This window comes from Dicentrarchus labrax, unplaced genomic scaffold (genome assembly GCF_905237075.1).
Source record: "Dicentrarchus labrax unplaced genomic scaffold, dlabrax2021, whole genome shotgun sequence".
Taxonomy (NCBI): domain Eukaryota; kingdom Metazoa; phylum Chordata; class Actinopteri; family Moronidae; genus Dicentrarchus; species Dicentrarchus labrax.
The window spans coordinates 16,516,258-16,529,174 of record NW_026136722.1 but is presented as its reverse complement, the minus strand read 5'-3'; the positions used below and the strand labels follow the sequence as shown (position 1 = coordinate 16,529,174).

The 12,917-nt window shown below is 39.1% G+C and overlaps 1 protein-coding gene across 1 annotated transcript; it reads right to left on the bottom strand.

Moving 5' to 3' along the window:
- Nucleotides 1-7,915: 7,915 nt before the first annotated feature.
- rpl19 (ribosomal protein L19) lies at nucleotides 7,916-10,668 on the bottom strand. Its single transcript, XM_051388385.1, has 6 exons — nucleotides 10,584-10,668; nucleotides 10,085-10,191; nucleotides 9,138-9,260; nucleotides 8,802-8,922; nucleotides 8,405-8,515; nucleotides 7,916-8,112 (listed from the first exon to the last, which is right to left on the bottom strand). The coding sequence occupies exons 1-6, from the start codon at nucleotides 10,586-10,588 to the stop codon at nucleotides 7,986-7,988; spliced, it is 594 nt and encodes a 197-aa protein (XP_051244345.1). The 5' UTR covers nucleotides 10,589-10,668; the 3' UTR covers nucleotides 7,916-7,985.
- Between the last annotated feature and the right edge of the window lie 2,249 nt (nucleotides 10,669-12,917).

Sequence of the window (12,917 nt, the reverse complement as noted above, 5' to 3'; positions counted from 1 at the left end):
CCACACCCAGCTTTCCTGTATTTATATATATATTTTTTTTGCATTTTCAGTGGAAAACTCCACGCTGAGCTCCTCGCAATAAAGCAATTATGCCTAGTAACTACATGCTGAGTAAGCTGAGCTATGCCACAGCAACTCCACCCCCCCTCACACACACACACAGAAAATCCAAAAACAAAAGAGCTCTTGGAAAGTTTTTATTTTGGCAGATGTCAGGGTTTTTTTTTTACAGAGAACTCGCTCTCGGAGGCTGTTTTGACCAGACAGAGGACGTGGGCACAATCGATAAAGAAGGTTGCGCAACTAATAAGACTAATCGTGCCAATAGAGACACATTTTTATGTAATGATTTGTTGACTGATGAGCCGGTATGGTGAATCCAGTGAGGAGCTATCTCATTGAGAATGTGTGCTATGTGATCACAATAGTACAGGTGAATGCCTAAATGACTATATTGCCTGGGTTTTGTATATTTCCTGACATCAAGGGATGACTATGAATTGTTCCTCTCTGTCGCACTAGTGTTCGGTCAAGAGATAACAAACCCCAACCCCCTGAGAGCCAGGCCTCTGGGGGAATAAAAAAACCACACATATCCATGACCTTTCATGCGTCATGAGACACTAGCAGGAATGTGGAGAGAAAATGTGGGGAAAAAATGTTTTTTTTCTCCAGCATGGACACACTATGATAATAACAAGGCTGAGAGCAAGAAAAAGAAAAATGGAGCCACTGCCCCAGAATAATAGTAGTGTATCATAGAAGGAGGTACAGCAACAAAACACCTTGCTTCTCAGGCGGTCTGTTAAATCAAATATCCAGACCTCTCATCTGGTTTGCCCTCATCACAGGCCGTCCTCCCGCGCACAACAGTCGGTCATTAGCTTATTACAGACGGTGCCATTTCCATCCAAAGACTCCATAAGCTATTTAACCGCATTAAAGCCAAAGGAGTGATTTTTCAAGATGACATTCATAATCTTGTAACCCGGGAGATTTGTCAGCGTTGTGCTCGTTGTCGTGCGCCTGCAGGAAGCCCGCGGTCTCTTTTACTCAGCATGGATGAATCACGGCCCACCGAATCATTCTCTCTTATTATACTCGGTGATGGATGGTCGTGTAATTGGGAGCTAACGTTTTGGGGAAGAGTGACACATTAATGAAACAATTTCGGCTCTTCATTTAGGTTTCTTCGGGTGTGTAAATGACCCTTTTGGTTCCGTGCTCCACTAACGGTCGAACTAGCTTTGGTCACAACCTCCAGCAACTCTCTCCTTTTCTGTAATCTATGTTTAAAGGACAACCACATTTTTGAAGATGGTTTAAAGATAAAAGAGACATATAGTCACATCTTAAGTCAGCAAATGTTAGCAAAACAGTAGCTAATTTGCATACTACTGATTGATGTAAATTAGGTAGGTAGTTACCTAGCATTTCACTAACATTAGTTAGATAACTTAGATGTGACTGTGTAGCAAGGTATATGACAGATATACATAGTATACCCGCTTATTTTTCTATCTGCATTGGGTATACCCACTTCTAAATCCCCTCTGATGCACATTATTCATAGTTTTCCAAGTGGATGGAATAAGAAATAAGGAATACTTCACTCAAAATGCATAATTATGTAGTTTCTTACATGTCTGTGGGCCAGTATTGATTGCAAAAACTTTCATTTTATAATGAGTCTTAGTTCCTGTCAAGCAGATGTTAAGTGGCAATAAGCAAACACTGTACTTCAGTGGTCTTACGTCACTGTTTATAATTATGCTTTGCTGGAAAGACTGATTAAAAACAAACAAACTTGGGGCATAAATTGAGAGTATGCCGACTTTCTCCAGTTACCACTACAATACTGTGTATATGTTGGTTAGGAGAAAGCTGACCTGACGAGGTTTGCTCAGCTCTTATTGGAGCACAGAGCAAAAAGCAGCGGAACTAATGAAGGATCAATTGACAGAGGATGTCAATGTGTGTGTAGCTGACAGTTAACACACATGTTTGTATAGTTCTGGTATAGTGTGTGTGTGTGTGTGTGTGTGTGTGTGTGTGTGTGTGTGTGTGTGTGTGTGTTTTTCCCAGATGACCCTTCCCAGCTGCTCTTGACAGGAAGTCTGGACGCAGCAGTCTTCGTGGTGGTATGCAGTGATGGAGGAAGAGTGGGTGAGTGGCTTCAGTGGATGCGAAGTACTTCCTCTAAAGAGCCCATGTGACATCCTCACAAGGCAGACAGAAGCATAAATGTTCCATTGTCATCCAAACAGCACCCAATAAATCTGTCCTGCCCCTCCTCCACCTTGTTCACATGTCCCCTCCTCCCCTCCCTCCTTACTCCCTGAGCAGTGATGAGGCCGTTGCCTCTTCCTCAGCAGGTTTCAATACCAACTGTGAGATACTGTACATCAGTGACAGGATGTAATGCAGCCTCGCTTCCGTCTCTGCCTTACATCTCAAAAAAATGGTGATTCCCCAAGCAGCAGTGAGCTTCCTGTGAGACTGTGTGCTAGATTATTGTGGTTAGGGGGTTTTTATTTATTTAAATAAGGACACAGAAGTTGTCCTGCAAATACCAACAGACAAAACAGAACTGGCACTTCCCTGTCATTGTCAACCTTTCCTACTTTGGCACTGGTCTGACTCAGATGTTGGTGCCAGTGAGCCTGATAACAGGTTATGTGACCTGTTATAAAACTCCAGTGACCGCATTGAACTGACACAAATCTGTTATCTGCTATACAATATGAATCAGCACGGCAGACAAAAAGCATGAGTGAGTGAGTAAATGACCAGAGAAAACAGATGATGCAACAAGATCCAAAGTGTGTGTTGATGTTTTTTTCTTTAGCTGGAGAGAGGCGGAGGAATACAAAATAACTCACGGTCTGGAAATAGATCATCAGATGATTTGTGCACTTTAAGACTGGACTAACTAAAGCATCAAGAATGTAAAAAATACAAACTATGTCCAAACTATCAACAGAAACAAGGTCAACCAAAATACATCAAGATGGCTTTTTTTTTTTTTAGAAAGAACCAAAAATGTAACACAATGAGGAACTACAGTGGCACAAAAACCATAGAACTCAATCACATCAATATGAATGTACCATATCTCTTTAACATATCTTTCTGCCTGATTGCACTTTCTGCACCCAGCAGCTGCACACACAAGACTGCATCGTCTGTCCTTTAAAACAACATAGCAAATGATAACCTGAGAGCTAAAGCATAACTGTGTGTGAGTACCAGACGGGGCTGCTGAGTTCAATGTTGACCACAAAAATCCCAAACCTGCAGTAACGCCCCACAGCTGACGACAACCGAAAAGCTGTGCCTATTGAAAATATATGTATTGTTGATACTAGTGTGCCTTTCCCTCATTATATTGATTGATTGATTGATTGATTGATTGATTGATAATGATATTAGTAACCTGATACATTTAACAGCAGCCAAGAGGGCTCTTGTAGAGTCTGGAGCAAAAGGACCTCCTATAATTGTTAGCTGCAGTCCTACATATTTTTTGCTTTTACGTTTTGTTTTCAGTTGAGTTTCAGGTAGTTTCCAGAGTGAGTTTACTATTAGTAATAACTAATTACTAGTTTCGATGTTAGTTTTAGTCTTTTAAAACAATGATATGGGGGCTGTTTGTCAGTAGAGTTTTGATCCGAACCCGAATTTTCCACTTAAAATAAATAATTTGACCGTTTTTTACAAGCTAAAGTTAATTACAGTCACATGCATTATATAAAAAATATTAAATTTAAATAAACTATTATATGTTATTCTTTATATGTGTATTCTTATGTTATTTTTAAGGGGCAAGATTTAAGGTACTACAACACAAACACTTGTGAAGACAGTTGATCCACAGTCATGTGACGTCTCACTCATGTTATCGTGTTAACACATGACCACAAAATCTAAAGACATTTCCTGTAAGTTAGTTTTTTGTAAGTACACAACATTGCTTCATTTATTTATTTATTTTCTACTCTAGAATTTGTTTTTATTTCCGTTAATAAAAAATGTTTTTTTTACACCTAGTTTAAATTAAAATAATGTAACTATAATAAAATTTGTCCTGCTTTCTCCTTCTTTAAGCCTCTTCTAAAAGACCTCTACAACCGCCGTATGTTCACCTTAAATCTTCAGACATTATATGTATAAGTATGTAACACTTTTATGCATTTTAAACACCATTTTCCTCTCGTTAACCCATCTGATGAGGCTCGACTGCAAAGCTTCTGGTGCCAGGAGGTCTAATCATGAGCTCTGGGACCTCCGAAGTCACCTGATGGTATAATTTTGTGGGCTTTTCTTCCAACTGTGGACCCTGAAATTGTTCCTCACCTTCCGCCTCACTTGGAGAACGGCTCCACAGGGAGGTGTGATGGAAGACGCGGGCCTGAGGGGGGCAGTAATGGGGTCATGTGGTTAAGTAACAGCTGATCCCACTGCATTCCACTGGTGCTTAGCATGAGGCCTGGTGCCCTCGTGCCTGTTTGAACTATTACCACCCTGCAGGTCCCATAAACACACACACACTGTGCACAAACCACACTAAGATATACTGGGTATATAGCACACATACAATCACTTAGAGGGGCACATGCATAATTTACACATCCTGCCATGGCTGTAATGGACATGAGAGACCCTCCATTCCAACGTATTACAAATCAATCCTTGAACAGCCTGAACAGAGTGGATTATTGTTGACTGTGTGCAATGTGCAGAAAGAATAAACACATTTTTAAGGCTTTGGCTTTGACAGCAGTGTGTGTCTTTTGGCACTCTAGAGGCACAAATCATTTCCATTCTTCAAGAACAAACACATTCATACGTGAAGCAACAAGAAACTTCTGCCTCCATATCTGTTTTACACAAACTGTGGTTGGAAGTGAGACTAAGCTCAGCCGCATTGCGTGTGTAAGATTCTGCTGATAAATGAACAGCTAGCTTTTAAGTTTGTCTTTTTTAAATCTTGAAGGTCACAGGCATGAACCAGCAGCAGAAACACACTGAATTTAAAATGGGTGAACCTTCAGATTCAGAATCAGAGCAGGGTTAACACTCATGTGTGCATAATAAGACTGAAATATGAGATCATCACATCAGAAATCTGGTCCGGACGAGACACCCTTGATGTGAAATACAATTTGCCAAAGTGACCTTAAGAAGAAATCACACCTTTTGAAATACAAATGTAAAGTATAACACTCACTATCCTTGGCTGATATTTAACTTTTGGACATTGGGTTTCTCATACCAGCTACAACCACTAGATGGCAACAAACCTTTCAAATTACAAACATCTTCTGCACAGTATGTCCAGTATATATCCTCAAATAATTCACAGATTGGACATTTCAGTTAATAAAAATGAAACAGAGGACTCATCTGTTTCACCAGTTAAAGCTGTGCTGTGTCACTCGAGGTCATCATGGTGTCCTGAAAGAACATTAACAGAAGGATTTTAATTCCTTTCAGAGAGCAGGAAATAACATTAATCAGAACTGGCTTGAAATCAGAGGTCTGAAGATCAATATGAATGGTCTGATAGTGCCAAACTAGATTAAACATGTTCCCCGGTGGGGGTCATGAGATGAAGACGGCGTTCAAACTTAATTTAATATTACAAATTAAACAACACGCTAGAAATACTGATACTTAAGAGACAACTGACAAACATCTTATTCCATATGCATTAAAACATCAGAGGAACTTTTACACAAGGATGCAGTGAAAGACGTCTTAAATTCAGTTTGCACAGATTTTATTTACCCTCAGATCCACTACCAGAATTTATTTTTGTCATTAGTTTTCATCAGTTTTCTGATTAACTGTGTAAAATACAGTATTTAAAAAGTAATGTCGACTTCCAAAAAAATCTATCTTTAAAATCTATATTCTAAATGCTAATGCGATTATTTCTGCCCTCACTGTATGTTTTCCACCATGAATTCTGGTGGTTTATTTATTCTAGTGATGATTTATTTTACTGGGTTTTTATTGTTCTCTCCCTGCCTCAGCGCTCAATTCTGATTTATTGCTCAGATCTGATATTTTTTGTCACATTATTTGTTAAATTTGGCCCATATCAGGTTCCAGTGTGAACAGGTCACGATCCGGAAGTGACTCGCATGAAGAATGTCTGTCTAGAGTGACGTAAATGTCTCACGAAGACTGTTCACACTGAGGTCACATTGCAAAAGAAAAACATCACACCTGTATCTGATTCGGACCACATGTGAAAGAAGCTTGAATCAGAGAAGAAAATAACAGATTCAATGTGATTTCGTGAAAAAACTCAGCTCCGAGTCACATATGAGCAAAAAGGGAGCATCCTTTATCTTTTAATCATGTATCATGTTTGTCTGTTGCCTGAGTTTTTTGTAATGTTTTTGTCAAGGAGGAATGAATTATCTTTTACAGCAAACCACATCCACCTTCGGGTACAAATAAAGTAACCAAATGTCAGATAAGCAGCTGGCTTTTTCCAGAAGCTTTTAGTCTTTTCTCACAGTCATCAACAGCAGAAAGAAACTTTAAGTGACCTTTGTCAAAGTTACTACTTAAAGTAAACTGTTCAAAGTGTGTAAAACCAAATAAGTGGCTCTTATTTGGACTCCATGTACGCTTGGCTCCCTCTGCTAGAAATACATTTTCTTCCAGATAACTTTGTAGCCAGAGGAGATTATGTTCCTCTGAGAAATTCCAGTAAACATGAGTTTCTTTTGTACTTATTCCTGTACAAGATGTTAACTCCAGAGTGACAATAACAGCCAAGAGCTGACTGACACATTGTACTGAAGGTTTAATGCAGACTAAATCTTGGCTGTAAGCTCTTCAGTGAAGCTTTGATATTGTAGAATGTTAAATATCCCTACCGGAGTTAAAATGAATTAAAGCAGCTTTCACCAGTGGTGGAAGTACATTTACTTGTGAGGTATTTGTACCGTTTTGGTGGTAATTTGCATATTCTGATTATAATACAAAGTTGAATTAACAAATATATTATGATGGATCTTTATACATTAAGATAAGACTGTATTGCCCCAGCAGTATGTGGAATAATGAAGTATAACTTACTAAATATAATACAAGAATATCACACATTATTCTGAGATGGGCCACTCTCTTACCTTCACTTGTACAAACTAACACCCTGTGGTATTGCTACTTTTACTTAAGTACAAGATTTAAGTACTTCTTCCACCACTGACTGTAACTGGTGGAGCCGTTTTCTGCTCTTCAAACCCACAGAACATCGCCTGCTCTACAGCAAAGCAAAAAATGGTACCTCTATCCACAGGGACAATGCCGAACTAAAGTGTGTCCTGTAATCAGCATCACAGTTGTCTTCAAACTTGTGTCTGCCTATTTAAAGGGTGAAATCATTTCATTGTGGGTTTTCCTTTCTTTAACGGAAGGGTATCAACAATGTTGTCCACGTGTGGACATAGTGGAGCATTTATCAGCTATAACAGAGTCAGATATTACCAAAAACTGAGTAAATATCAGACTTATGTTGGGCAGGTAGAGAAAACATGACTTCAAATTATGTCATGTTGCTCATTCTTAATTAATTCTGTTAGGTGGGCAATTATACAGAGCCCAAAAATGTGATGTTAATCAGCTGTAAATAATGCATCATCTTAAATATCTACATCAATTTAACAGATAATGGACATTTGGACTTAGTACAGCCAACTGGAGAATGTCAAACTAATGAAAAATACATGAGGTCAAGAGGAGAAATGTGTTTAAAATACATTCATATTCATCAAGTTAATTTAATGATCATTAGGAGGTTTTAGCCGTCTGGCTTTATACCACAAACTAATTATTCCCTCCTTGCTTAACAACTACTAGCTTCATGAGGAAAGAAAGTACAGGAGACCATCAGTGTCTTTATATACACTTTTATTGTCAGCACTTGACCGCTGGCCGAGTCAGGCAGGATTGACAGAACCAGATTACTTCTTGGTCGTCTCCTCCTCCTTGGACAAGGTCTTGATGATCTCCTCCTTCTTGGCCTGGAGACGCTCCTCTCTGCGCTTGCGGGCCTCCTTTGTCTTGGAGCGACGAGCCTCTGCCTGATCACTGCACAACAGGCAGAAAGAGAGAGAGACATTAACGGGTGTTCACACGGTGTCACCATCTTCAACTTTTCATACACACTTAAACAGCTGAACTGGTTTTAAATGTCTGGTTATGGTTGTTCCATTCAATGTTAGTGGACCGGGGAAATCCTGAAGACCACTGACAATAAAACTACTATCTGCAGCACAACATAACACTGTAGACAATTTAAATGTTAGGTCTCTAATTCAAACACTTTCTCAGAATAATGAACCTGAATAAAAACAGAACTCTAGTTTGGTTCGAGACTTACGCCAGGAGCTTCTTGCGAGCCTTGTCTGCCTTCAGCTTGTGGATGTGCTCCATAAGGATGCGCTTATTCTTGAACACGTTACCCTTGGCCCTCAGGTAGAGGCTGTGGTACCTGGGGGACGGCAGAGGAAAGGGGGGGAGCATTAAAATAATACCAGAATACAGAAACTGCTTGTAATTCAGAGGCAAGAGATCTTTGTATTGCAAGCACCCTCAGGTCTGGTTCATATAAAATATGCAAAGTATTAAAAAACTGTAGGTTTAAAAGGTGAAATATTAAAAACCCAAGCTTAAGAATAAAATAAACTTTAAGCACCATCTAAAACCCTAGAAAAAATAATAATCTCCAGTGTTTTAAATAAAATATGTACAGAAACAACCGGTGAAGAAGAACCTACATGTGCCTGTCAATCTTCTTGGACTCCCTGTAGCGACGCAGCAGACGACGCAGGATCCTCATGCGGCGCATCCAGGACAGCTTCTCAGGCATACGGGCGTTGGCTGTACCCTTTCTCTTACCTGGGGAAGGAGATTAGTAGGCAGGCATGTCAGCTTTATTGCAGAGATTGTTCTCCATCATCCAGGTAGTCAGATGTCTTAATACTTAAAAACATTACACTGCTCATTTCACCTCATTCAACTAGTGTAGTGGATCAATTTAAACTGTTATAAACTTACTTATTCATACAGTCCAGCCACTTAATTTCATGCAAACGTCGACAGTTTCAACTTACCGACTCCCATGTGTCTTCCCTTGCGGCGTGCCAGCGTGTTCTTGCGGCAGCGGGCCCGGGAGTGGACCGTAACGGGTTTGCGAATGATAAGACCATCCTTCACCAGTTTACGGATCTGCTGGCCTGAAGAGAGACGTATTAAAACAAGTCAGCCACTGGGACGCACAGATTCATCAGCACGAGGAAACCGTTGGGGAAATGTAGACATGAAATTGTATCATTTATATTCAACACAGCTGTTATGACCAGCTGCACAATCCCTTGATATTACGGTAAGATGAATTTCAAGAGTGTAATTTAATTTTACAATAAGGAAATTATGCTGATACATCTCCCTGCTCATTATTTTGCATTCTAGGGGATCTTTTATACAATCTGTAGTACATCATTTGGAAGAAAACTGTCAGCTGGTATAAATTAGAGAGACATGAGCGTTTATCAGGCAGGAAGATTGTAATGAAAACCACCATTTTAACACCTCTTAGTAGCATAAAATCTCTAATCTGCATCATTTTTAGACCTCAACCATTATCATTACACACTAGGATATATTAAATCTGTGTCATGGCAATCAGAAAACCTGATGTCGTCTAGTAGTGGTGAGATGTGGCTGTTAAAATGCACAATATCGTTCTTTATCTTCCCACAAGTTCTTTAATTGCCAATAAGTAATGTCCATAAACACCTGCTTCTCACCAGAGTTACCACACTTACACTGCTGACTGTAGGTTTACATCTGCATCTGCTTACTTACATAACCATAAACAGGTTTATTTACAGAAATCACAAAGTTTCTCATCACTAATAAAAAAAAAAAGACACGTTTACTTCACTGTGGAGCAAAGCCAACCCCCTCCAACCACGAGCTGTCACATCATTACCTCAGTAAACAGTGAGAAAGTAACGATAACCAACAAACTACGGGAGGACTTGTTGCACAAACTTACGAGAGTTGGCGTTTGCGATCTCATTGGTCTCGTTGGGATCCAGCCAGACCTTCTTCTTCCCGCAGCGCAGGACGCTGGAGGCCAGCCTCTTCTGGAGCCTGAGCATGCTGGAGGACACGTACAACCCACGTTACACACTTTTAACCAGCCATTTAACCATCGATATCAACTTCTACGGGTGTGTTAGACTCGGTGTCCCAAACACGGGCACGTTTAATGGAGGATTTAAAGTGTTATCGCACAGTTTCTAACAGCAACTTAGCCGCTGAGAGCTAACAAGAGCCGGGTTTGGCAACATGGCCTCTCTCCGCCGTCTGCTACATCGTGAGACACAAAACCGCGTTAAAAATACGGGTTTTTGCTTTTGGAATGAGGTATAAACTGTATGTGTGTGTAAAGGCGACACGCCAGTGACTTTGTGAAGCGATGTAGATTTCACAAACGTGTATTTTAACCGGTAAATGATGACTTTTATTGTGCCATCGAAGGGCGATCCTACCTCATGGCTGCTACTTCAATAGGAAAAGGAAGGCTTCAGAGACGGACCGGGAGATACCATTATAGAGGAGAGTCCATCTGTGAACACGGGAGAGCTCAGCGTTAGCTCAGACCACACCGGACATTTGTGATGCCATACACCTCTCGCAGTGTTAAAATATGTGCGTGTGTAAAGATCAAACTGGTAGAAATTAATACACACAAAGGAAGTCTTGAGTTTATTTTAAAACTTAAACTCGCCGAAACCCCCCCTCTCACATCCCTTGTAAAATAATGGTACTGACCGGTGTTTTTGCAGTGCATTATGGGTGATGTAACCGTTGGCTGCATTCTGCTGTTGTAACAAAAGATGGCGGTGTTGAAACCGACTATTAACTACTAAAACAACAATATAACAAGATAATGAACGTTTTTAGGACTATTTTTTAATTCTTTAACACCTTTCATTAATACGCCGATGACCAAACTTTCTAAATCTGATCTAAAATGTTTAATTTGATCAGTTTATGTGCGTAATCCTCGACGTGGAGCCTTCAAACGCCTCAGTTCAGCCTCCCTATAACACGTTACTGTTTTCAATTAGAGGATTAATTTAAATTAAATTAAAATACCACAGTGTAATTAGGTCTCAAAATGACTACAGTAGAGGGTTTTCTATGATTTATTTTTGTAATTTGTTTTTCTTATTAAATATAATTGCCAGTTTTCTATTATTCTAAAAATAAATAAATAAATAAATAAGAGCTAAATTTATTAGAAAATGACAATAAATACTTCAGTATGTCTCTTGTTATAGTAAATGGATTTTTCGTTTGTAATTTGTCAATTTATGTATGTTTTTTCTAACCCTTTAAAGCACATATAAAGATAAAAATAGTGACACTGGGTACTTTTCCTCACAAATGTATTCTGCTATCTCTCTCAAGAAAGTTTTAGTTTCTACAATTTTGTACAAAACCAAAGTATATTCGTACAGTACTGAACTGTAAGTGATGCACTGTGAAATTCAGAACAATGGCGTGAAAGACACCCATGATAATTAGAAGAATAAGTGTATAATGAACAGTCACAAGTCTGCAGCTTCAGAAAAACACAAAAAATAATAATAATAAAAAAAAAAAATGCACATTTATAAGCTTCTAAGTGGCTTCTATTAAAAAATAAAAAAGCGATTACAGTGAGTGGTCTGGTGAGTGGCTACTTATGAAGACACTTGTTAAAAATAGCTAACTGGGACATCTACCATCTGACTGACTGTTGCATCCCTGGCCCTCCGCAGCAGCAGCAGCAGCCTGTTGCCACGGCAACGCAGCACGCTCCCAGACCCAAAAGGATCGATACCGATATTTTTTTTAAAGTCAGTTTTGATATTATTTGTGATTTTTAAATGGTACACAAGTGTCTTTATTCCTAAACCTCTCACTCGTTTCCTAAGATGATCAGAAAGCTGTGAGGTGTTTAAATGCCTCAGTGTCTTATAGTTAACCAAAGATTGTGCAGACTAATGTTAGACAAGCATTAAAGTTTTTTGCTGTTGCATGCAGAATTAATTATCATTGCTTATTTGCAATGCAACGGCTGATTCGGGAGGAAAAGTGCCCTAAAAACCGATTATTTCAATTTGGAATTAATGCTAAAGTTGATTAGTGTGTGAATGTGTGATTACTGCTGAATCCACTGCTGCTGAACTGCAACCAGCGTCCATTTAATAAGACTTTATGGTGATATACTTTCACATTTCAGCACTTTATTTCAAACATTTCACTCATTCATTTGTGTTATTTTTTCTTCTTCAGTTAATCTTTCATTTCTTATACAGATTGTTTAGTATTAAGGAATTATTAAGAACTGTTTAAACCAGGCTTGGTAATGAATTATACTTTATTAAAGGTCATTTTTGTTGTATTGATTTCACAGTTTTTTCACAGCCACCACTAAGCCTGCAGTCTGCAGCACCTTTTAAATGTTATACTTTTACTTAAAGGTCCAGTTTTTACACATTTAGGAGGATTTATTGGCAGAAATTGAATATTATATTAATAGGTATGTTTTTATTGGTGTATAATCAGCTGAATATGGGAATTGTTGTGTTTTTTTTACCTTAAAATGAGCTGTTTTTATCTACAGCTGATGTCCACTATGTTGTTTCTACAGCAGCCCAGAAGGGACAAACCAAACACTGGCACTAGATAGGGTCCTTTAAGTTTCTTTTTGCAAGGCCACCGTAGTTTCTCCCACATACTTCGTTGTCAGATACAGACGCGCAGTGTTCAGTTAGTCGCAATCTCCAACTTCACCACTAGATGTCGCTAATGCACACCGGCCCTTTAAATAA

What these genes read in the sequence shown, in the direction of transcription:
- rpl19 (XM_051388385.1), bottom strand. An exon ending in GATCGCAAACGCCAACTCTC is followed by an intron (nt 9,261 to 10,084) that starts GTAAGTTTGTGC and finishes GTCTCTCTTCAG; the next exon opens with GCCAGCAGATCCGTAAACTG. An exon ending in AAGAAGATTGACAGGCACAT is followed by an intron (nt 8,516 to 8,801) that starts GTAGGTTCTTCT and finishes GCCGTCCCCCAG; the next exon opens with GTACCACAGCCTCTACCTGA.